This window comes from Mangifera indica, chromosome 17, assembly GCF_011075055.1.
Source record: "Mangifera indica cultivar Alphonso chromosome 17, CATAS_Mindica_2.1, whole genome shotgun sequence".
NCBI lineage: Eukaryota > Viridiplantae > Streptophyta > Magnoliopsida > Sapindales > Anacardiaceae > Mangifera > Mangifera indica.
The window spans coordinates 3804916-3828248 of record NC_058153.1 but is presented as its reverse complement, the minus strand read 5'-3'; the positions used below and the strand labels follow the sequence as shown (position 1 = coordinate 3828248).

The 23333-nt window shown below is 32.7% G+C and overlaps 3 protein-coding genes across 9 annotated transcripts; 1 reads left to right on the top strand and 2 right to left on the bottom strand.

Annotated features, from left to right (window-relative positions):
• Positions 1–1622: 1622 nt before the first annotated feature.
• Positions 1623–4689, bottom strand: LOC123200153 (putative transcription factor bHLH041). Of its 2 annotated transcripts, none has more exons than XM_044615292.1 (8): positions 4353–4689; positions 4141–4266; positions 3946–4054; positions 3834–3848; positions 3690–3752; positions 2939–3616; positions 2469–2852; positions 1623–1888 (listed from the first exon to the last, which is right to left on the bottom strand). In XM_044615292.1, the coding sequence occupies exons 1-8, from the start codon at positions 4463–4465 to the stop codon at positions 1793–1795; spliced, it is 1584 nt and encodes a 527-aa protein (XP_044471227.1). In that variant the 5' UTR covers positions 4466–4689; the 3' UTR covers positions 1623–1792. The 2 variants fall into 2 exon arrangements, with proteins under 2 accessions (XP_044471227.1, XP_044471228.1); XM_044615293.1 differs by having other exon boundaries at positions 3946–4051.
• A 3605-nt stretch (positions 4690–8294) lies between these two features.
• LOC123200559 lies at positions 8295–13913 on the top strand. 4 transcript variants are annotated; one of them, XM_044615783.1, is made up of 8 exons: positions 8295–8471; positions 8842–8957; positions 9351–9433; positions 9850–9971; positions 11347–11538; positions 11876–11969; positions 13302–13507; positions 13629–13913. In XM_044615783.1, the coding sequence occupies exons 1-7, from the start codon at positions 8441–8443 to the stop codon at positions 13486–13488; spliced, it is 825 nt and encodes a 274-aa protein (XP_044471718.1). In that variant the 5' UTR covers positions 8295–8440; the 3' UTR covers positions 13489–13507; positions 13629–13913. The 4 variants fall into 4 exon arrangements, with proteins under 4 accessions (XP_044471718.1, XP_044471720.1, XP_044471717.1 ...); XM_044615785.1 differs by having other exon boundaries at positions 8297–8471; positions 8839–8957; positions 11386–11538; XM_044615782.1 differs by having other exon boundaries at positions 8297–8471; positions 8839–8957.
• A 409-nt stretch (positions 13914–14322) lies between these two features.
• Positions 14323–19182, bottom strand: LOC123200558 (CRM-domain containing factor CFM3A, chloroplastic/mitochondrial). 3 transcript variants are annotated; one of them, XR_006498606.1, is made up of 10 exons: positions 18184–19182; positions 17615–18077; positions 17401–17531; positions 16771–17121; positions 16504–16660; positions 16134–16426; positions 15968–16027; positions 15766–15858; positions 15119–15365; positions 14323–14715 (listed from the first exon to the last, which is right to left on the bottom strand). XR_006498606.1 is itself a non-coding variant. In XM_044615781.1 (9 exons), the coding sequence occupies exons 1-9, from the start codon at positions 19114–19116 to the stop codon at positions 15333–15335; spliced, it is 2514 nt and encodes an 837-aa protein (XP_044471716.1). In that variant the 5' UTR covers positions 19117–19182; the 3' UTR covers positions 14954–15332. The 3 variants fall into 3 exon arrangements, 1 of the variants encoding a protein (XP_044471716.1); XR_006498605.1 differs by having other exon boundaries at positions 14323–14623; XM_044615781.1 differs by lacking the exon at positions 14323–14715 and having other exon boundaries at positions 14954–15365.
• Positions 19183–23333: the final 4151 nt, after the last annotated feature.

Genomic DNA, 23333 nt, shown 5'->3' with positions numbered 1-23333 from the left:
GAAGAACAAAATAAAATATTATTAATTTTAATTTTTTATAAATAAGAATTTAAAATTTCAAATACTCAACGAATACTGGTTCAGAGACGTATCAACTTTGGTTGGGAATAAGTCTTTTGGCGGATAAGGAAACAGGACGAATGATGCTGAATTCTTCTGACTTATTCTTCGTAAAATTATTGTCATGAATTTTAAATAAAAATCAGTTGGAATTTTGTATTCTTAATTAATGCACAGAAACATAAACATAATAAATGCAAAGAGAAACATTCAGATTCCAAGAGAGACAGAGAGCAAATACTTTTCACGTTCAGAGAAATAAATAAATAAAGGTAGTGAAACGGAGTTGACAATTTTATTTCAATTCAATTTTTCCAATGCTACGTCGTATCATATACACATCAACTCTTTTCTTAAAAGGACTCTATTCACACTACCTCAAGCGCCACCTTGGTTGACCGACTTTAAACATACCGATGTTTACCGCTTGAAAACTCATTTTAAAGGCCATATTTATTGCAAAATTTAATTTTTTTTATATCATATATTACACCGTATTATAAGATAAGTTTAAAAAAAAAACTATATAATAAAATAATTAAAAATTTAATTGATATTTTATTATTTTAAAAAATATTAGAATTAATATATACTATTTTAAATATACAAATGAATACATATTTGATTTGTGTATCAATAATATGCTTTGTATAGTATAATATATCTAAATATATCATATTAATTTGATATACTTTTAAGTATATAAAATTTTTTATTTATATTATATATCATATGATACTAATACCTATGAGTTATTGTAGCATGATACAGTTCGTTTTAAAAGTTGCTTGGAATTGGAGGCTGGAGATTAAATTATTAAAGCTCCTAGCTCTGATTAAACTAAGGATATATAACTAATATGGGTTCACAGTATGTAGAAGAAAGCAAGCCATAATTTGACCCAAAAGTTGGGATTCATGAGATGTCCTCAGTTATTTAAACAAAGTTTCTTAGAAATAATAACCCGGGTAGCATGTTTCTTTTGTTTAATTAAGTTAGATATTCTATGTTAAATTTATCAGGATTGTGTCAAACTAAGTCATCTAATACTTAACCAAGAAATAAAAAATGAACGATAGCAAATATTCTCTGTATTGATTTAAAAATTAACAAAATTGATAAAATATTAAAATTTTTAATTTGAATCTCGAATATATTTATAAAATCTTAATTTATTTTATATAATCTGTCAAATCAATACAAACAAATTCTTGGTTAATATATATATATATTCTCCCCACTGGCTACTTAAATTAACTAATACAAGGTATCTATCAGAGTGACAGCATACAACAAAACAATCATATGGTCCTTGGATTCTTCAACAGGGAAAGTGTCAGTCAAAACCGCCGTCTCAAGGGCCTTTCTGATTACCTCGAAGTACTAAAAAATGGCCGCCAACGAAGCGTAGATAGAACCTGATACGTTGGCGTGGCCACTGGGGTTGGTGGGCATCTCATATTCTTGAATAGAAAGTGCATTTTTGATGTTCTACCAACTTTGAACATGAATCCATTCTTGGATCTTCCCATTTGAATTATCAATTTATCAGTTGAAGTCAATTTCGGCGAGCGACAAAATGGATGTATGACTATTAATAATGATACTGTTATACACATGAATGGCTACAAAAATGAGCAAACTTGGTACATCAATTGTGTGATGTGGGGGAGATGAACCTCATCTACGCCAGCCAAAATTTTCAGTTGACTAGTTTGTGGTAAGAAAAGGTTCAGTTGTCAATTTTGTCATTCGGAATCCTCCAAGACGTCTCACTGACAACTCTTCTCACTGCTTCCTGGAAGGCAGCTTCATCCCATTCGGTTCCCTGCACTCAAAAATTTCATCGCTTCAATTCAGCAATCAACTTCTGCAATCTTTTTTAATAAGTCTATGTTTAACAAGAATAGTCTACATTCATTGTATTGTTTATTTGACTAATATTTACTGTTTAATTATCTTCCATTCATGCATCATAGAGGAGCTTCTGTGTACCCTAAAATTATGGGTACCAATTTCAGGTATATAAATAAATATTTATTTTATATGTATTATTAATTAATTGAATAATTTTAGATTAAGAGTAAAATAATATATAATTAAATGATGATATATTATATATATACTTATCTATATACTAAAAAATAGGTATGTATATTCATCAATGTTCTCTTGTTGCTTGCCACTAAACATGCAAACTACTAGGGTTTTTTGGCTTCACTTTAAAATATTTTTGTATATCTAATCAACAACTGTCCTTTATAATAGTGTTTTTGCTAGAAAGCTTTCTTTTTGAAAACATTTACAGCATTGCCCGATTAATTTTACCCAAATACTTTTTGGGTTTTAGGTCAGATTTGCTGACTGAAAGGTTTAACATCAAGAATTACATATGTTATAGCACATACCTGAATTCTCAATCTGAAGTTTACATGATTAGAAGAGCTTGAGTTATTGGCTTCTATGGACACCAAGCTCACATCGTTAACTTGTTTCAAGAATTCAAGAATGCGGATTATTAGATCCACCATGGGACATTCTGCTGTTAAACTCACTCTCAAGTCCACAGTCCTCTCTTCGGAGGTTGATACAGGAACATCAACAACAACTATCTCAAGCCCTTGAATCGAAGAACCTCTTCCTTCTTCAGCAGCCACTTCTTTGGCAACGGCAGCAGGAGCAGCCGAAAGCTGAGCCTCCAGTTTCTGGTTTCTCTCACTAAGTTCCTTCACTTTTTCCTTCAATGTGCTCAAGTACTCTCTTGTTTTAATAAGCAATGATGCCTTGTCTTTCTGCAAAATCCATTATATACAAATATTACACTTAATAATATATATATACAGACACAAGCTGCTTAATATTAATATATATATAATACCTTAGTTCCTGGTGGAAGTAGTGATTTCAGTGCCTGGAAGCTTTCATTAAGCTTCTCGCGCCTTTTTCTTTCCGATATCATATGGTGCAATTGAGTGCTGGTGGGGCGATTTTGTAAGGCATGTTCACGTCTGGCAGTATTAAGCCTTCTATAATAGGAAATTGCTCGTTTCAGCTTACTTTGCGGCCGCATTCTTGTTTGAGATGCAGGAGGTAAAGCTGAGTTATACTTCCTGAACGCGCTAGGTTGGGGGTTTACTCGGTAATTGGGAGGAAGATTTAGTTGGGGTTGGTTTTGGTGTTGATGTTGATGCTGATGAGATGATGAAGAAGAAGAAGAAGGAGAAGTTAAAACGGCAAAAATGGCTCTTGTCATTGCAGCATACTCACTCTCAAATGTTGGCAATTGAATGTTTCCCATTTGAGCAAATGTTGTGGTGGGTAATATTGGATGTAATGAAGGAGGCTCATTGACGGCATCTGGCATGTGGGTTGTGCTTGGAATGGTGAATATAAGAGAGGCGTTTTCTGGGCTATCCAGTGATGCAGATCTTAATGAGGATGAAGATGATGAAGGTCGATTGAAATCAGGCACTTGGCCTGGTTTCTCTTGTGCAGCCGACTGCGCAGGGATTAAGTCCTTTGGAAACAAATTGCTCATCTCCATTTCCATATTAATCTGAGATTAAACCCAATTCAGTTTTTAGAATTTATTGATTAAGAGTATAATGGCAATGAAAATGGATTCTTACTTGTGTCATACTGGACAAACCCAGCTCAATTTCTCCACTCTTGCACGCCATGAACACTGCAGTCTGCAAATATTGAATGAAAATAGAAAATTGTTATCTTTTCTTTGTATTAATTATATTTCTTCATAGATAAAGTTGTCAAACCTTAATCCTTGCTTCCTGTGTAGAAGAACAAGAAATCAAGTTAGTCGAATTTTGTTAAATTTAATAAAATGCAGTTTAAGATTCAACTCTTGGGCTGTTTATAAATTCATACTCGATAAAACCGGCGCTGTGGATCATTAGAAGCCAATCTCTGAAGATCAGTTTCATGGAGCTCAATGTAACGCTGATTGTTCTTGAAGGCAAGACCTGGCACACTGCTGCTACAGTGAAACAAGAACATAGTTTAATCAATATCGATCAACAGAAAAAATTCTACCACAGTTTAGAATTCAATATATATGCTTACTCATATTCAACAACGGCTATAACTGATTTACGGTATTCATCGAAAAACTGCCGGGATACAGTTCCGGCCGACGGGCCAGGCTGGCTGTTATCTTCGTGGTAGCATCCATCCCAGAAGAGTAGACAGCTGGTAATTAAGAATCAAAAAAGGGTCAGCTGAATCAATTTATTGAGATGAAAAATGGAAGAAAAGAGGAGAGAGTTGAGGTATACTTGGGTAATTCATAATATGACCATAGGCAAATATAAGTGCAGCCAAAGGCCTGCATTACTGATCGGAGAAAGCTGGCTCGAGCTTCATCGTCAAGAAGGAAATCAGTGTCCATGGCTAACGAATTAACTTACTAACTACCCCACTGTCAGATGCTTTCTCTTCTGGATCATCATCCGTGCAATCTTTGTAGCAGACTAAGTGATATTGAAGAAAAAGCTTTTAGATGATAAAGAAGACATGATGACGGTCGAACTAAGAGAGACCAGTGAATTATTTGGTAAGTGGGAACTTGAAAAGTAGGAAGAGAGAGAGGATTTTGATAGATGGATATTGAAGAAAAGGCTTGAAAAGTATAGGCAGCAGCCAGCCAGCCACAGGCGAAGGGAAATGGTAGAAAGAAGATGAAGAAAAGTAATGGGTCAAAGTCCTCGCTCGCCATGGTTTAGTTTGAAAAGAGTCAAGGAAGGCAGACTGTCTCTTTTCCTAATTCTATATTTCTATTTATTTATTCATGTTTGGTTGCTCCTGTTGCACATTTATATTTTGATTTGGACCATTTATGGTATCCCAATGCATCTCATGATATAATACAATGTAAATAAAATAAAATAATATATATTAAATAAATCAATATATTTTTTTAGATAAATGATGATATAATAAAGTGTATATAAAAAATTTTAAAATTTTAAAATATATATCTGATTTTTTTAAGATGATGATTTAGTAATTATACTTTTTTATCATTTTAACTTTTAAAAAAGTATATTCTATTATATAATACAATATTTAATATATGATAAAAAAATTTAGATTTTTGATACATAATATGATAAGTGATTCAATTACTATACCCAAATAAATTACATATTAAATGTTAGATTATGATATCAATAGGTTTTATCTAAATTATGGTAATTTCTTAATTAAATAAATTAATATAATAACATATAATTAAATAATATAATTATTTATTATTTATTTTTTAATTATATATATTATTATTATATTAAATTATATAAATAAATTAATAAAATTTATTTATACATGTAATACAGTGACTGCTCAACTCCACCTCATCCTTTCTACATAAACTGCTGCTGTCTGGCTGTAGTTTTGTGTGGAAATTGCAAAATCTTTGTTCAACTTAGTACAAATGAAGACAAATCAGTTTTCAACAGTCTAACACTAGAAATTCCAATGCGATTTAATGGAATTATTATTATTTATTTATTAAAGCAAACTTTTATATCATCCCTTGCATTAGATGCCATGCCATCTTAATATACCATCACACATCGCAATCCTAGCATTCATATAAATTGGACATACGTTAGCTCCTTGTTAGGTCCGTAGCCTTGATACCCATGCAGACTGGATATATGTTAATTTCGATATTAATTTTAATACAAATTATATAAATCTTACAAAAATTATATCTTTAAAAGGGTTTTGCACTGTGGTGATGGTTGACTAAGGAAAAAGCCTTATTTTAGGCAATTTGGGCCAAGAAATTGCCGCCAATAAGCTGAAGAATAGCTCTTCAATTGTTAAAGTCGTACTCATTACAAGACCAGGAGGACATTGTTCAGGCAATAGGCTTTATTCAGCCAAGGTTAAGTTCTGTGACAGTGGGTCTCCACATTGTATACAATGATAAGATGTGGCAGAGACGATGAAGGGTTTGAAGCATCTAGTTTTATCTGTTTGTACTTTTATAAGGAGAGACGGGATTAGGGTTTTGTATGCAAGCAAAAACATCAATTGATCCCGAGAAAGATTGGTCTGTTGAGACTGATAATCTTCAAAACAATATTATATGCACATATTTTATATACATAATTAGATATGTAAATAATATATCATTATGTGATTGAGTGTTATTTTATTTTTAATTCAAAATGACACACTATTTTTCTATTTAATTATGTATTTAAAAGTATGTATATATAATTTTATTGTAATATTTATAAATAGAGTGATGACGGCGTAAGCCAAGCAACTCAAACTCCACTCTCCACAAGCTAAGCTTGGTTCAACTATTGTTGATTAGAGTTGAAGTTTAAAATGGGTTTTTGAGTCAAACTTAAATTAAAGATAAACGATTCAATGAATTTACGAATTCATGACTTAGTTAATGTAAAATATCCTTAAGTTTTAAATAAGGCTAAATGATTATTTTCCATTCAAAGTATGCTGATTTTCCAAAGTTTCCCAAAGTATGTATGAATACGAGTTATCTCGTCTTCGTCTGGGAAAATAATTTTTCTTCCCAAACGACTTCTCTGGGTATCGGAGGGTTTGAGGTGAAGTTAAGGCAAACCGTCGAAGAAAGGAAAACCATTAGGAGGGAGAGACGGTTGGCGATGATGCTAGAGAATGTGACGGGGTTTTGAAATAAACCCTAAAGGGGAAATGTGATTTTTTAAAACTTGGCTTAAAGAATAAAATATTAGTTTTTAAACTTTTAGGGGGGAAACGAGATTAATTTTTTAGGAGTTAGAATTCCGCTAATTTTAATCGACTGTAGGTGAGTAAATAAGATTTTCAAAATTAACAGAAAAAACTTTAAAATATTAACATACTTTGAGTGGAAAATAGTCCTTTGGCCTTTAAATAATTTTGAATCTCATACTTACAACCTTAGAATCTTTTTTTTATTATTAAATATAGAGATATTTGATAATTATATAATTTATGAGTTAAGATTAATAATTTTAAATTAGGGAATCAAAAAAATTTTAAATTGGGGAATCAAAAAGAATTTGTAATCTCGAACTCAAATAAATTAAACTTGTCTCGAACTCAAATTCAAACCAAAGATTTCACTTGTTTGGCAAAGTTGAGCTCCTCTTTCAATAATCAAGTCAAGTTTAGGTTTGTTAATACTTAGTCCAACTCTACTCCATTACCTGCTCAACCCTTAATTACCTGCTCAACCAAGTATTGCGTGGAAAGTTAAAAGAGGATTCTCATGAATCAAATTCGTTTAATTAATAAATTTATGTTTTATTTTTATGAAAAAGATTAATGTGTTTAAGTTTGCGGATGCTTAATTAGGCCGAAAGACTTATTCCCACTCAAGGGTTTATTTATTTTTAAACTTCTATTAGCATGATTTTAAAAATTTAAATACTTATTATTTTATTAAAATTTTTTGTTAAAGTTAAAAAGTAAAAATATTATTTAACTGAAAATTTTGAAAAAAATAAAATTTTATTTCTTTTTTACTCTTAATTTTAAAAATTAATATTTTTCCTACAAACTTGAGTTTCAAAAAATTATATTTTCACCATAGAGTTTCAATCTTTTCCTCCTCTTTCAATGACTGGAATCCAACCAAGAATCGACGACGCTCTCTTCTTTCTTTGTTGACACTATCTCTTGCTCCTCGGAGACGATGAATTGACAAAAACAATGAAGAAGAAGAAGATAAAGAACGTTCGATGGAGACAACAAATTAGCATGAGTTTGTCGTTGTGTTAAATCGACCCCATTGCATTCTTCATCACATCAACTGAGGAAGACAATCTTCGTCGCTATCTAAAGATGCTGATCTTCGACAAGATAAAGATGAATCCTCTTTGTTTGAGAAAAATAGTTGAAGATCGATATGTTTCAACAAGAGAAGAAGAGATATGAGAAGGTCAGCCAACAGTTAGAATGGAGATAATTGTCAAAGAAAGCGAAAAAAACCTTATAAAAAAAATAATTACTTTTCAAACTTTCAACAAATAAGAAATTATTAATTTTTTAAATTAAAAACAAAAAATATGATAAAATTTTTGTTTTTTAGTATTTTTTAACTAAATAATATTTTTATCTTCAAACACTAATAAAATTTTTTTTAGAAAATTGTAGATATTTAACTTTTTAAAAACATGTTGATAAGGGTTTAGAAATAAATTAAACTTTAGGGGAGAATAACTCTTTTGGCCGAGTAATTATTGTGTGAAGCTCGTCCTATAATTCTCAGTTATCCATTTCAACTTCTTAAAATCTCGAACAGCCCCTTTCACCAAGCTTTCCTCTTCACCAGGTACGCATAGTTTTACCAACCAAACTCACCTTCGGAGTATCCTTGCAGATGTCTCAGTCTCAGTCTTGCCAGAACCCAGGTAACAAATTCCATCAACCCATTAATCTATCAAGTGTTCTAATATTGAAATGAGTGAAGACAATGTTGCTATGTTCTTCGAGCTGATGGTGCTTAAGTGAAACTGAAATGTTATTTATTTCAATGGGTTTTTAAGATAAGGGCTAATTTGTTTCTCTGCAAGAAAAAAAGGGTAACTTGGAATCTATATTAACTTATTCTCTGTGTGCTGAACTGTTGATTAGTCTAGTGAGGGATGGAATTGTTGGTTTTGTGTGTTTGATTATATGTAATGAAAAATAGGGTAATATATGTTTTTAAAGCATGTTGTTTTTATACTTCATTTGATTTTTTTTTTTTTCAACTAAATTAAACTGTTTTTGCTTCAGAAGTTAAGCAGCATAAAGTTGTAATTCCAAACAAGTATGGTGAAAAACTTGTAGGAATATTGCATGACACTGGATCTACTGAAATTGTAGTAGCGTGCCATGGTTTTCGATCCACTAAGGTTAGTGACTCAAAAATTTTAGTCAACTTTATTTATTTCTCAGTTAATATAAATTTTTTTTGGTTTGATCAAGCTACATAGTCTTCTTCTAATAATTCAAAGGACTCAACCTTTTAGAAATGCTTTATACCTTTTATTCTCTAAAGCTGATTGTTGGTCATTCTGTTATGGAATTGGACTTAATAAAAATGTGTGAAAAACTTTATCAAGTTCAAGGTTCTAGAAACAGATTCTTGACTAAAAGAAGTTAGAGTTTAAATTTATGCTTCAGTAATTCTGTCATGGTATTTTCATCAAATTACTGAATTATCGGCTTACATTCAGGTAGGGGACCAAAATCCATAACTAGCATAGTTGTGAGTGAAGTTTGACCTTTTTCTTTTCCATCTCCAGGAAGATACTACTATGGTGAACCTTGCTGTTGCCTTGGCGAATGAAGGAATTAGTGCCTTCCGTTTTGACTTTGCTGGAAATGGGTAATTGGTGCTTTGACGGGATGTAAAAATGTGACTTTTGAATCTAAATTTTTTATTTCTGTGTGTCACTTTTTACTTGGAAGTGTTTTTGGACATAGCCTTCTGTATTATCATATTATGCAAAGTTTGCTGTGTGGAATTGTCTGTTTGATAACGGAGCATAAAGAGAATTCATAATAGTAAACACTTTAACTCTCATGGTGCATGTAGCAAAATCAACAAGGCTGCAAATGAAGAAACTATTTCTGTGTATATATTTTTGACATCAAGATAGCATTCAACTACAATTTCATTTCTATCATTTTACTGTCTCTGGTTTAATGTGTGGTATTGCCCAAGTTCCTAATGTCAGTCCTGGGTATTCTTCACCTAGTCAGTATGTTTTGTTGATTTAGTTCAAACACTATGCTTTCCAGGGAAAGTGAAGGCTCGTTTTCATTTGCAAATTATTGGAGAGAGGCTGATGATTTACGTGCTGTAATCCAACACTTTTGTGGAGCCAATCGTGTAATAAGTGCGATTCTTGGGCATAGTAAAGGTGTGCTGAAAATTCTGAGTAATTAATTTGGACACAATGAAAACTATATGAACTTTTTTGGATGAGAATGAAATTTATGGATATTTTACCTAAAATTTCTGCAACTGCTCTCTGGACTATATGAGATTCTGCTTTACACTGGTGTCTTTTTTCTGGATTTTCATCAATAAAACATTCATGTTCATTTAGAGTGAGTAGACTTTTAGCAGTCATCATTTCATTGGATATGGCTTTAATGAGCACATATGATATCTACGGACATGCCTAAAATCTGCTTTGAGTTTGGGAAGAACTTAATGATTGGACCATCTATAAATTTCTGACATTTGTCATCTTTCAAGTGTTATATGTGTTTGTTATTTTGCATAGATAGTAGTCTACTGATATGCTTACTGCAGTGCCTACTTTTTGTTGCATTGTATCTGTGGCTGTCTGATTGGTCCTTGTTTCCTATGGATCTTGATGTTGGTGACTTGGTTTTTTGCATACTCTTAAATTCTCTGCACCTTGTTATGGTTCCCACTCTCCTTGGAGTGTGATGGAAAACATAAACTTTGTCTGTGGCTTAAGATGTCTTCACACTTGATTAATTAGGTTCACTTTTTGCAAAACATCTCCTTTCTGTTATATTCTCCCAAGCCAAAAATTGGAGTAAAATAAAGCTACAGAACTTGTGTCAAAGTATTACAATTGTACTGAGTATAAGTGCTTTTCCATATTGGTTACTAGTAGTGATGCATTCCTTGGTGATAGCAGTAGTGGTATGGTAGTATTGTGGCAGCCTGCTGAAGTTTGATAATGAACTTGTGAGAGTATGTGGGTACATTGGAAGTTGTGGAAGTGATAACGATGCTTGGCCACTACATTAATGCTGACATACCACTTGATGTGGTGGTGAGCCTGATGGCTGGTTGCTCTCAATGCCGCTAGTTCGACATTTTAATCTTTTTAAAATCTTTTTTGGTTCTTTTATTTTGTTCTTTAAACTGATTTTCTACCACTTTTTATATTCACTAATAGACAAATTTCAGTGTCATACATCTTCATTTTTCTTGAAAAACATTTGAATTGGCTTCAATGTCAAAATACACTGCAGAACGTGTCATATAATGACATTTTTTTGTAATTTGAAATCTTTAAATGACAGTTCTGTCTGAATTGCATTAAGAATTTGCAAAAATAACAAATCTCCATATTTTATATATACATGCTAAGCCTAGGCTTCGGAAAGTGAGGTTGAGTAAGAGTAGAAGTCAGAATCTAATGATAATAACTAATCTACCAAAAAAGGAGGCTAGCTCAGCTTTCTTCCTATTTCATTCTTTTCTGTGCAGATTCTAAGATTGATTCCATAATTATGTTTTCCTTGTTGAAGGCACATTATTGATTAATGTAACTGTAGGAGGTGATGTAGTGCTTCTGTATGCTTCTAAGTATCATGATATCCACAATGTTGTCAATATTTCTGGCCGTTGTGACTTGAAGGGAGGCATTGAAGAACGCTTAGGGAAAGACATTATGGAAAGAATTGAGAAGGATGGGTTCATTGATGTTAAGAATAACACAGGTAATTTGTTAGTTTATTTCCAACATATTTTTGGATTCCTGGTTTTGAGTATTTGTGTGATTGAGTAATCACTTTATATAATGATATTTTATTTTACATCCTATGGATTCTTGCTTCTTCTTTGTATTCCAAAAATTTACCTACAATATTTGTTGACAAAGCCCATGCTCCAAATTGCCCCAGATTTTCTCTTCCCTTCTATTCCCTTTTTTAGCTCTCTGCTAGCAATTGTATGTTTAGTTCAGTAACTGTTTCTTGACAAAAACACACACAAAGAATAAGGTTGGCATCATTCACACTTTACAGTTGTATGATTCCTTGGCATTTTATTTTGCAGGAAGTGTTGAATATCGTATTACCAAAGAAAGTTTGATGGACCGTCTAAATACGAACATGCATGAAGCATGTCTTCAGATCAACAAGGAATGCAGGTAAAAGAACAAAAGTCGATCATCTGATTGTTAACCGATCATGCATATTTTTCTTGACTAAGTTTCAAATGTGTTAAAAGACCTTATAATGATCTTAAAATATTGATACAGAAAGCATTATAAATATTGTATGTGCTACAAAGGATAGATAAGGAGTAACACTATATGTATAAACAAATTATACAAACTTATCTGTACAACTTGAGGTGATAGCATTTGATTGGGTGATTTTGAAGTGAGAGAAAAAGTAAACAATTATATCACCTAATCACAGGTTGTCACCTTAGTTTGTATAGAAAGTTTATACAATTTGTTTGTATGCATATTTTTATTCATAGATAAGAGCTTCATGGCCCATGAAAATGAAGCATCATATTTTACTTTCTAGTGGAGAAATATTTCCAAGTTTTTATTGCACATTAACTGTAATTGGTACTCAGGCTTAACTTGCAATATAATAGTTCCATGTTGAAGCTCAAATTTTGTAACAACCTAGCAAACTATCAAGATATTGTAAAGCTCAAATTTTGTAACAACTCAGCCCATTGTCCAAATATTGTGTAATTTTAAGTGTTCCTCTTAATTTAAAGCTAGGAATTCATCCATGAAAATGAATTATAAGTCTCTGTGGATGAAATTTGTTTCCAGGAATGAAGTCCTAGATTCCAATCAAGAGGCACTCATAAAGTACACAATATTTTGACAATGGGTTTGGTTTTTATAGATGATATGAAAGTCCATTTCAATAGGAAATGTAATGATGATCCATCACTCAGGATGGACAACCCATCACTGGGGATTTGCAGCAATGCTGGATCCTAGCCCTAGGATCTCCAACAAGGACACTGCACCTAAGAGGGGCGAATATGATATCAAACATTTTTTGGGAAGGATATGTGAATGTTAGTTAAATAATTTGTAAGTTTCCAAACTGTCAAGACATATTTTATGTTGCAAAGTCTGAATGCAAAACTGCATTTTGGCAAAGCCCAAGAGTCCAAAGCAAAAACTATCTTAATAATGAGCCGGGTTATTACAAATTTCCTTTTCCTGATCAGAAAATGGATCTTTCGGTTAGTCAAATAAGTAGTGCTCAATTGTAGATATCCACTTGTTGATAGCTACTGTTTACCATTGTGAAGCATCAGATTTTATAGACTGATTTAGATTATGATATGGGGAATTCCATGTACATCTGTATATTTTTTGTTGTGCAATTTGTGAAATGCCCTTGAATGCGCCTTCTGGTGTAAAGCCATTACTGTGTCAATTAATGCTTTATTTTCACGTGTTAATGTGAACAGTATATATTCTGATTGTTTGTACATGCAGGGTCTTGACAGTCCATGGATCGGCTGACCAAAGTATCCCTGTTCAAGATGCACATGAGTTTGCCAAGATCATACCTAATCACAAATTGCATATTGTGGAAGGAGCCGATCATGAATACACTAAACATCAGACTGAACTAGCAGCAGTTGTTCTGAATTTCATAAAAGAAGGTCTGAAGCAGAATTAGCATATAGCCTTCCATCCAGGTTCATTTCATCTCCTTACGCATATAATTTCTGACACCAAACTTCTCTAAAAGTTAATAGTTTCAGATGTTGAGTTGTTAAACTTGCACCTGTTGACACTTGACACAATTATATGATGCAGGTGCCAGATGAAACCCAGCTCTTTAGTGCTAAGTTACAGTCAGCAGGGAAATATCATAAATTGAACATGTGATCTGAAGCACTCCCTGCAACACTGTTTCCTTTCATTTAGTTAGATGTTCTATATTTTGGACTTGAGGATCAAAATTGTTGAATTTTAATAATTCATGAATTTGTTATGGGAGGATTATAAAAAAGTATATATAACATGAAACCAATAAGGGGGCAACATCAGACTTGGGTTTCAATATTCACATGTTTTATGGTATAAGGGCTTTTCTTCTAATTGGCCAACTCTAGTTTACCGCTAAGTTATCATTTGTTAATAAGTCTGCAAAACAAAACCAGTGGCAGTGTTAAATTTCCACTATTCACTGGCACATTGAAGTTTCCTTTTTGTGTAATGTCTACAGAACTGTTGTATTGGCCATTGCAGAACAAAAACTGATTCCCACAACGCAAAATTGCGGCTCAGAGATGGGCACCAAATGAAAGTAAAATATTTTTGCCATGAATTGCTTCCCTGAAAATTGGTAAATCTGTAGTAACTTTTAATATCAGTGAAGACTCAAATGGTAGAGTTATTAACAAATGATAACCAGAGGACATCAAGATCCTCATCATGCCAAGACACATATGGTATCTTTTGGAGCATATAGGCGTGAGAGAATTATAATAGGTCTTGGCCTCAATTCCTAAGAGCCAAGCAAGATAAGCATTTTGTGTGCTGATAAATTCATTCAAATAAGAGCAATTCATCTAAACCAAAAAAGATAACAGATCTGAGGAGCTTCCTATGTGTAACAATTAACAAACTTCTTCTGGAATTACTTTTATGAAGTCTTAAATAATCTAGACAAGTTAAGAGTTTTAATCAAATCCTTCGAAGCTTTGACAACAGAACTTGAGCAACCCTACCACTGGGAACTTCTTTTCTCAAAGCTCAACAGTATAATTCCAGGGCATTCGGCGATTAATGAAGATTCACAGCCTAATCTACAAAGAAATCCATGATCTCTGTAATCTAAACATCAGATGACACCATACATAATGGAATTCTTCCTAAATGCTTCACATCATTTTTTTAACTGCATGGATATCATAAAATGTATATATTGAAATGTTTGTAAATTGAACAATAACACATTTCTCAGATAAAAAACCTGAAATATCTACGGAAAACTTTTCTAAGTATAGTTTTGGGTTATAAAGACATCTAAAGTGTGTTTTTTTTTTAAAAGAAAACACAGATGCCTTTATTATAAATTATTATAATATATTGCTTATGAATGGAGAAACTTCCAATTCTCGATGTAAGATTGCAAATTCTGATGAGAACATTTCACTGAAGGAGTGACATCTTTACCATCTGTATTGTCAAAAAATATACAATACTGTTTTGAAAAACAAAAGCTGGTTATTGCCTAGTTCAGGATATTGCAACATGGGTCATGGATTTATGAATGCCACATACAAGTGAAGGAATTGTACCTGACTATCTACATCAATGACCCAGGATAATCAATCATGTTACTGAAGAACCTATTTCTTTGCTTTCATCTCATCCATTTCTGGGTTGCTTGAACCTTTCTTGAAAATATCTTCTGTGCTTGATCCCTAAGCTTCAAGCAGGTGCAAGAATCGATAAACTGATGTTTGTTACAAGAACTCATTTCAGTTTATAGCTAATCTCATTGCCTTGAGCTCATATGTCTGATGATGTCTCTTCGCCTTCATCCTGATTTGAAAAATAATATTAGTTGCAGTCTCACTAGGCTCAGAATATTCAATCTTAAGATCCAAGGCTTGACTGGAAGACATCCCAGTATAAAACAGAATACGCAACCTATTCCATATATCTATGCACATAGAAATAGCTTAAAAATCATTTGAAAAAAAAAAAGGAAACTTAAGCAATCTTCAAAACACAAACAAAGCTTCAACCGGAACTAGAATCCAAATTAATAGGAAATAGCTAAGTATGAAAGAGAGAATTGCAAGTTATATTGGCAATTCCTAGCTTAGTGTCAATTAATAGCTTAGTCAATACTTAAGTTCAAATAAGGTGTGAGATATTTTTCATCAGTTCTAACCAACACAGTTGCGGTTTTACTCCACAAAAATCTTAAATGATCTACCTCATCAGAATCATTGTTGGAATAGTAAGCATCATCTAATCTTGAGTACAATCTTTTCCAGACATCAATGTTCTCACTAGCTTTCATGTCTTCCTGAAGAAACAAGAATAAACAAAAATTTAAACATGCCATTAGTCCAAAATTATCCCTTTAGAATATCACCACAAAAATCATATGAAAAGCAGAAGCAAAGATGTCATACTAGTTCAGACTTCACCAACTCAAGTCTCTCTTCTATGTCCAAGATATGATTTTTTAATGCCTGTGGAAATAGGAGGAAACAAATCAGATGATAAAATGAACAACGCATTTCAATTTGAGAAGAAATATCAAAACAAATAGACAAATAGAGAGATTTTTAATACTACCTCACGCCTCTGAAGTTCAATCGACCGAGCTAATGCTTGCCTTTTTGTCAACAAGTTCTGGGGTCTCAGTTTAAGAGGAAATGTATAGTTTTTCCCACGATAAACAACAATTGCATATCCTTTGGTGGTTTTATCCAAAGATACCAGTACTCCACCACTCTCAGCCTCTAAAGAAATTGCAATCTGCTTGACTTGTGCAAAACGTTTTCCTTTGACAATTATCTTCACTAACTCACGGAACTTCCAGTGCAAGTGCATGTTCTCTATAGTACCATCATAAACACCTCGCCTACCTGGAACAGAAAAGTCACACATATCTTTTACATTTCCCCTTTGCAAAATGAAGTAAAATCAGGGTGGCAGTTCTTACCTAGAAGTAGGTAGGGTTTCATACTCAGACCCATTTTACGGAATAAAAACCTCTCTTCATTGCTTATGGTTTCCAAATCAGAGGGGAGCTCTGCCGGGTCAAGATTCTCCTGTACTTTTGCTAAAGCCATCTCAGCCCTTCTCAATTTCCATTTTGCCTATGACCATCAAGAGTTATAAATACAACATGATTCAAAAAGTGCTGAAGTAAGACTCTGAGCATCAGAATATTTCTAGTAGAAAACAACCGAGTCCATTTGCTACTTACAAGCACTAGTTTCTTCTGAAGATATTTGACTAATGCAGAATGTCTAGTTAGAGCTGAATCTCGCAGCATTTCCTCCACATCTTCACTACTAGGTTGGCTTCCCCAACGAGAGCTTGCTGCCAAGGTTTCAGCAAGGGTGCCAGCAACCAATGGGACACTAGGAGCTTTGGCCTTTGACTCAATCAAGCCTAAGGCAGTCTGCCGAGCTTGTTCTTCCTCATCTTGTTGAATATTTGTTAGTTTCAACCTCTCTTTGAATGCCTCCGTAACAATAGGTGGCAGGAAATCATTACCCCTATAAAAGACAATGTAATCCTTGTTTCTGGAAAGTAATGTTCCCCCAGTCAATTTCTGCGTGCATAGCATGCACAACTTTAGAGAGCATACAGAAAATAGGGCCAAAAACATAGCACTAAAAATTATAGGCAGTTGAACCAGGAAAGCCGCAAAAGAAGAAAATGCAATCAAGTCTCTTAAAGTATGGTAACCGGGATGAAGCAGACAATGAACACAATTAAAGCAACTCTACTCTATGACACTTAACACATTTACATTTTTCTTGTTGAGCATGGTTAAAATTAAAATTTATTTTAAATGCTCCACATTCAAAAGGCAATAATGTTGAATTACCTTGAGTTCCTCTGCCATCCTCTCATTACTTGTATTGAGAACACCGCGTTTTATTGCTATCTTTGCAATAGCATTCGTTTTCCATAGCTTCACCATTGCCTGAGCTAGGCCTTGTAGTCCTCTGTTCCTTCCTAGGAAAATCAAATAAATGCAAGGCCCTTAAGAATGCACAATTTGGTGAACATTACAATCATATACAATAGATTTGGCATACCAAGGGCAAAATGTGGAGGCGTTTTTCTTGCAAGCCTGCGAAACATTGTCATCTCGTTTTCTCTTAAGGATTGCCTTATGCCATATGGGAGAAGTCTGAATGGTGGTTTGTATCCAGGAACCACCGGAGGAAGCAAGTCTACATCTACAGGCAATGGCTCACGGCCAGGCCAATCTATAAACCGTGGACCCAGCTCATCTAACAAATAGTTGAATTCAGTTAAGTCTATAAGTTCATCGTTAGATAGATTATGGAAATACTTTGCTGAATGCATAAAAGATCCCTTAGACCCAGCTGAATCGTTCTCTCCCACATTATGCATGAAATTACTTGTAACGTCCTCCAAGCGATGCCTCTGGTTTTGTTTGGTAAATGATTGTACACAAGGAAGTTTGTAGGCCATTCCCCTGAACAAAACTACTGAGCTGCCTGATCTCCATATAACCAAACCCCCAGTTCTACTCTGCTCAATCATAAAACACAATTCAAATAAACATTAAGTTCAATCAATTTGACAAACACCTAACAGACAAAACAAAATCATTAAAATGTCAATTGCCAATGCTGACCTCCAAAATCTCATGAGTCCTCTTCATGTTAAGTGAATGAGGCTCTTCAAACTTTAGTTTCACAACCTCATCAATCTTCCACTTCTCATGAATACTATCCACCAATGCCTGCGTAATCCCAGCGCTCTTGACTTTGATCCTTTCCAGCATTCTCAAAGAAATATTTCTAAGTCTCTGCAATTCGTGCTCAGGGATCATTTTCTCTGCCAACTCCGTGTTGTTCCTCCTCCTCTTATCTTCCTTCCATGGTGCCCTATTTGAACCACCAAAATCTCCACTCTCCTTTAGCTCTTCATTCACAGAATCCACATCCTTTAGGCCCCCAACAACTGTTATTGGCTTGTCTCTTTGTAATTCAACATGTTTTTCCTCTATTCTACCATCAATTTTAATTTCTTCTTCACAATTAACTTCATTATCCATTTCATTGGCTTCTTTAACAACATCATTTACCAGCGACTCATCAACATTTTCTTCTTTTAGAGGACTAATTCGTGAGATTTGAGGTTGAGAATCGAACCGCATTTGTGTAGAATTTCCATGTTCCCAAGGAGCTGAAACAAAACGATTTGGCAAAGCAAAGCTCACCGGGTCATTCACAGGTGACTCCACATCAATTTCTGCAACCCGAAAAGACTGCGGGGTTTTCATTTCTTCTTTTTCTTCCTCTTCCTCTATAACTAATTTTTTTGCTTCTTCTTCTTGCCATGGAAACTTCTTTCTTGGAGAACTTATTTTGGATGACCATTTATGGCGAATTTGCTGGAAGAAGCTTGGTTTGAGCTTCTTCCTTGTCCGCATAGTTTCGGCTTGAGCTATAATGGTTTTTGAAGATGCAATTCTAATGGCTTTCCAAGTGTCTGAGAAGTGGGTTTCGGATTGAGGGGGAAGAGGGTACAGAGAATAATATTTGGCATGAAGCCCCAGAGCCATCGTTACGATAACCAGTACGAATTATCCTGTTTCACTTTGATGGAGCTTACTTCTATTACACAGTATACCGTAATACATGACAGAAGTCTAATTTTTTTATTACGTATATAATAGTATAATATCGTTTTTAAAAAATAAAATAATAATTAAAAATTTTAATTAACATTTTATCATTTTAAAAAATATTACAAATATCATTAAAAATTTAAGGTCTCTCATATATATTTATATTATTTTATTTAATTTATACAGTAACTTATATTATATCGTATTATAAGATATATCTACCTTTTTTCCACAATCAAAATTTTTATCCTCTTTTGGATGCCGAGAAAGCATGAAAAAACAAGTAGAGGAAAGAGAATACGAAGAGAAAAGTTTTCTATCGTTTGGAGAGAATATGTAATCATTGCAAATAAAAGGATTTGAATGAGATAGTTTATGTTAAAATTTTTATACTTTTTTATTTCCGTCATCGACTTAATTTTTGTTGAAAAATTTTTAAATATAATTTTATTTTTAATTTAATATTATTTAATTATATAATAATAAATAATTTAAATATTAAATTAAATATCCAAAACTGGCCGTAGAAAGTTTTATTGATTCTTTTAAGGATACCTCTTATTCATCAAAATGGTATTAATTAACACGGCATTCACGAAACCTCAAAATCGCAGTTGGGGTACATATTTGGATCAAACTGATCTTAGCTACCCAATTCTCCTTTTGGGCCAACATGATCGACTACCCAATTCTCCTTTAATTGCACAATGACAATGTCGCAAAATTGCAATATTTCTTTCTTCATTTTGTCATTTAAAACAAAAAAAAAAAATCAAAGGCGGCCAGTTGTTTGAAGCAGTTGAATCCAAAAATCTTCCCTATAGGAAACATCTTCATGTTTGTAACTGCAGGCATCGTATAGGTTGTATATTGGCTTAAATTTGGCCAATTACTCATAAAAGGCAAAACAATCTTTGTGCCTCTTTGCTTGTATATGAGACTTCACTTTGGGCCAAACTTGGGATATAATTTCAACACCAAAAGACGTGTCACCCATACCATGCAAATGGGCTTATAAGATAGGCCGAAAGACTTGTTCCTATATAAAGTATAATAAAATTTTAAAGTCTCATTATCAAATATTCAAAAATCTAAACATTTATCTATCAGCCAATTTTTGTTAAAATTTTCGGTTAGAGTTAAATGTAAATTCATTATTTTAACAATAATATTGCAAATATATATATTTTATTTCATTTTTCACCCTGAGTTTTAAAAACTAGTAACTTTGCTCTTACATAAAGTTTTCTAGTTTTGAAAAGTTACATTTTTTTCCCTAAACCTAGGTTTTTATTTTCAATGGCTCTCCAACAACCACCTTGGCCATCGGTGACTCCTTTTTAAACCTTAAACTGTCACCGTCCCTCCCTAAAGTATATCATAATCTAGATTCATACGGATGGCATCTTCATCACGCCATCCAAATGAAGCGTTTTGGACAACGTTTTGCCTGAACAACCAATGTGTCATCCAGATGAATCGTTTGGATTCGTTCAATCCAATCGAATTGAGACGACAATATGCTTTAGGGAGGGATAGTGATGACTTAGGGTTTAAAGCGAAATCGTCAATGGTCGAAGATGGTCCTCGAAGAGCTATTGGAAAAAACCTTAGGTTTGAGGGGAAAATATAATTTTTTAAAACTAGAAAACTTTAGGCAGAGATAAATTATTAGTTTTTAAAACCAAGAGAGGAAAAATAATGAATTATATATATATTTTTAATAATATTATTAAAATAACGATTTTACCTTTAATCATAATTGAAAATTTTAACAAAAATTGGCTTATGAATGAGTATTTAAGTTTTTAAAAATTAAAGCGCAGAACTTTGAAATTTCACTATACCTTAGATAGAAACAAGTCTTTTGACATATAAGATAAAACACACCCAAATGGATCACCCTAGAGGTATAATGGCTCGAGGTTTTTTTTACAACAATATGGACTAGATTCTGACAATCCATTTAGTCTAGTTGCTAAGATTGCAACTGTCTGTCTTATTAGCATTTAACAGCAAGTCATGAAATTTGTGAAAAATGGATAAGAAAAATGTTTTTTTTCTTCTTCTAAATAGAGAGTTTGATCGATAAAAGTATATGGAGCAACAAAAAGAATGTTAGAATATGTGGGTTTTCCAAAGACACAAGTTGGCAATAATCTTAGTATACATGGATGATCTTATCGTCATAGCAAATGCCAAACAAGAAATTTGTCAAATTAACAAAAGCTTATTACTACGTTCTCAGATGAACTTGTAAAGTTAAATAAATTTCTTAGATTTGAAGTGGATCACACAAGTAAAGTGTTATTATTATTTTAGAGAGGATTCAAAGATGTATCGACAAATAGTTGATAGTTTAGAAGTTTAAGTTCAGATCTTTTTCCTGAAAATTCTAATGCTTCATTAGTTTAATGTTTTCAATTAAGAGATTCAAATAAAAGTTATACCTTCCAAAACCAAATTTAATGAGAAAATGTACATTAAAAGAAGTAAAATACTTAAATATACTTCTTTTTTAGTTAGCATTCTCTCTTAAAATTTTGAATTTCTATATAAAAATGGTTACAATAATATAAAAAATAATAATCCATGAACAACAACATCTACACAGCATTATGAAATCATGGTGAAAATTAGTAATTTACCAATCATATGAACTACTTTTTAAAGAGTTGATTAACATGTTCAAGGTGATGAAATACATTTGAATTTTTAATTTAAATTAAATAATAATATAGTAAATTCTATGAATTACTTATGCTCAAATTCGAACCCGAATAACATTTTCAATAATTTATATATGTAAATCCGATTTACACCTGAGTTTAATTCAACCCAATATACTTTGTTGATTGAATGTTTGAACTTCGAGTTATGGTAATCGAATCATGCATTATATTGTGTATTAAAAATCAAATTTTTTGTATCATATATTGTGCATTATATTGTAGGATATGTTTTTTCAAAAAATAATATAATAAAAAATTATAATTGACACATTATCATTTTAAAAAATATCATAAACATTCTTAAAAATTTTAAATTTATCATATACAACCTACTATATTTTTATTTTTTTTAAAAATAGTATCGATTTGTATCAATAATATATATTATATTATAAAATATATATCGTATCATATTATATATTTATCGTTTTATATTAATTCAATAAATTTTAAAATATGTATTATTTTTACTTATATTATATTATAAAATATATATCATATATAATAAGAGATTGATAATTATATTTGGCCAAAAGACTTATTCCCACCCAAGGTATAGTGAATTCCCAAATTCCCACCCCTCAACTTTCAAAAACCCAAACACCCACCCATGATTTGGAAAACTAACACTTACCCTCCAAAATTAAGATAAGATTAAGGGCAAAATCATCATTTAACAATAATATTTAACATTTATATCATTTTACCCATTTAATTTGAAAAACTAACAATTTCGCCCAAATTAAGTTTTGAAAAGTGACATTTTACCCCCTACCTAAGGTTTCCAATTTTGTCGGTGAATTTTCGGCCAACGTGGCAAATCTCTCTCCCTCCGATGTTCAATATTGGATCGACGACGTCTGGATTCGATGAAATCAAGACGAAATTCAAACAAAGAGTTGAAACTCTTCGTCTGGATCTTCATCGTCCAAACTAATTTGGCTTCGTTTGGACAATGAAGATCCAGACAAAGCTGACTTTGTCTAGACGACGAAGATCCAAACGAAGAGTTTTAACTCTTCGTCTGGATTTCATCGAATCCAAACGTTGTCTATCTAATATTGAACATCGGAGGGAGAGACGACATCGGGAAGGAGAAAGATCGACCACCATTGGTCGAAAATTCACCGGCAAAATTGGAAACCGTAGGTAGGGGGTAAAATGTCACTTTTCAAAACTTAATTTTAGGTGAAATTGTTAGTTTTTCAAATTAAGGGGGTAAAATAATATAAATGTTAAATATTATTGTTAAATGATGATTTTGCCTTTAATATTATCTTAATTTTGGAGGGTAAGTGTTAGTTTTCCAAATCATGGGTGGGTTTTTGGGTTTTTGAAAGTTGATGGGTGGAAATGGGAATTCACTATACCTTGGGTGGGACTAAGTCCTTTGGCCATTAGTTTAAATCGTGTAACAAG

Excerpts from the sequence above, each read along its gene's own strand:
- LOC123200153 (XM_044615292.1), bottom strand. The coding sequence starts at position 4,465 with ATGGACACTGATTTCCTTCTTGACGATGAAGCTCGAGCCAGCTTTCTC. Across the intron at positions 3,617-3,689 it reads GTTTGTCCAGTATGACACAA|ATTAATATGGAAATGGAGAT; the intron begins GTAAGAATCCAT and ends GTTTAATCTCAG. Across the intron at positions 2,853-2,938 it reads TACTTCCACCAGGAACTAAG|AAAGACAAGGCATCATTGCT; the intron begins GTATTATATATA and ends TGGATTTTGCAG.
- LOC123200558 (XM_044615781.1), bottom strand. The coding sequence starts at position 19,116 with ATGGCTCTGGGGCTTCATGCCAAATATTATTCTCTGTACCCTCTTCCC. Across the intron at positions 16,661-16,770 it reads TTCAGAAGAAACTAGTGCTT|GCAAAATGGAAATTGAGAAG; the intron begins GTAAGTAGCAAA and ends TGATGGTCATAG. Across the intron at positions 16,028-16,133 it reads TTGAACTTCAGAGGCGTGAG|GCATTAAAAAATCATATCTT; the intron begins GTAGTATTAAAA and ends CTATTTCCACAG.
- LOC123200559 (XM_044615782.1), top strand. The coding sequence starts at position 8,441 with ATGTCTCAGTCTCAGTCTTGCCAGAACCCAG. Across the intron at positions 8,472-8,838 it reads TCAGTCTTGCCAGAACCCAG|AAGTTAAGCAGCATAAAGTT; the intron begins GTAACAAATTCC and ends TTTTTGCTTCAG. Across the intron at positions 11,539-11,875 it reads TGATGTTAAGAATAACACAG|GAAGTGTTGAATATCGTATT; the intron begins GTAATTTGTTAG and ends TTTATTTTGCAG.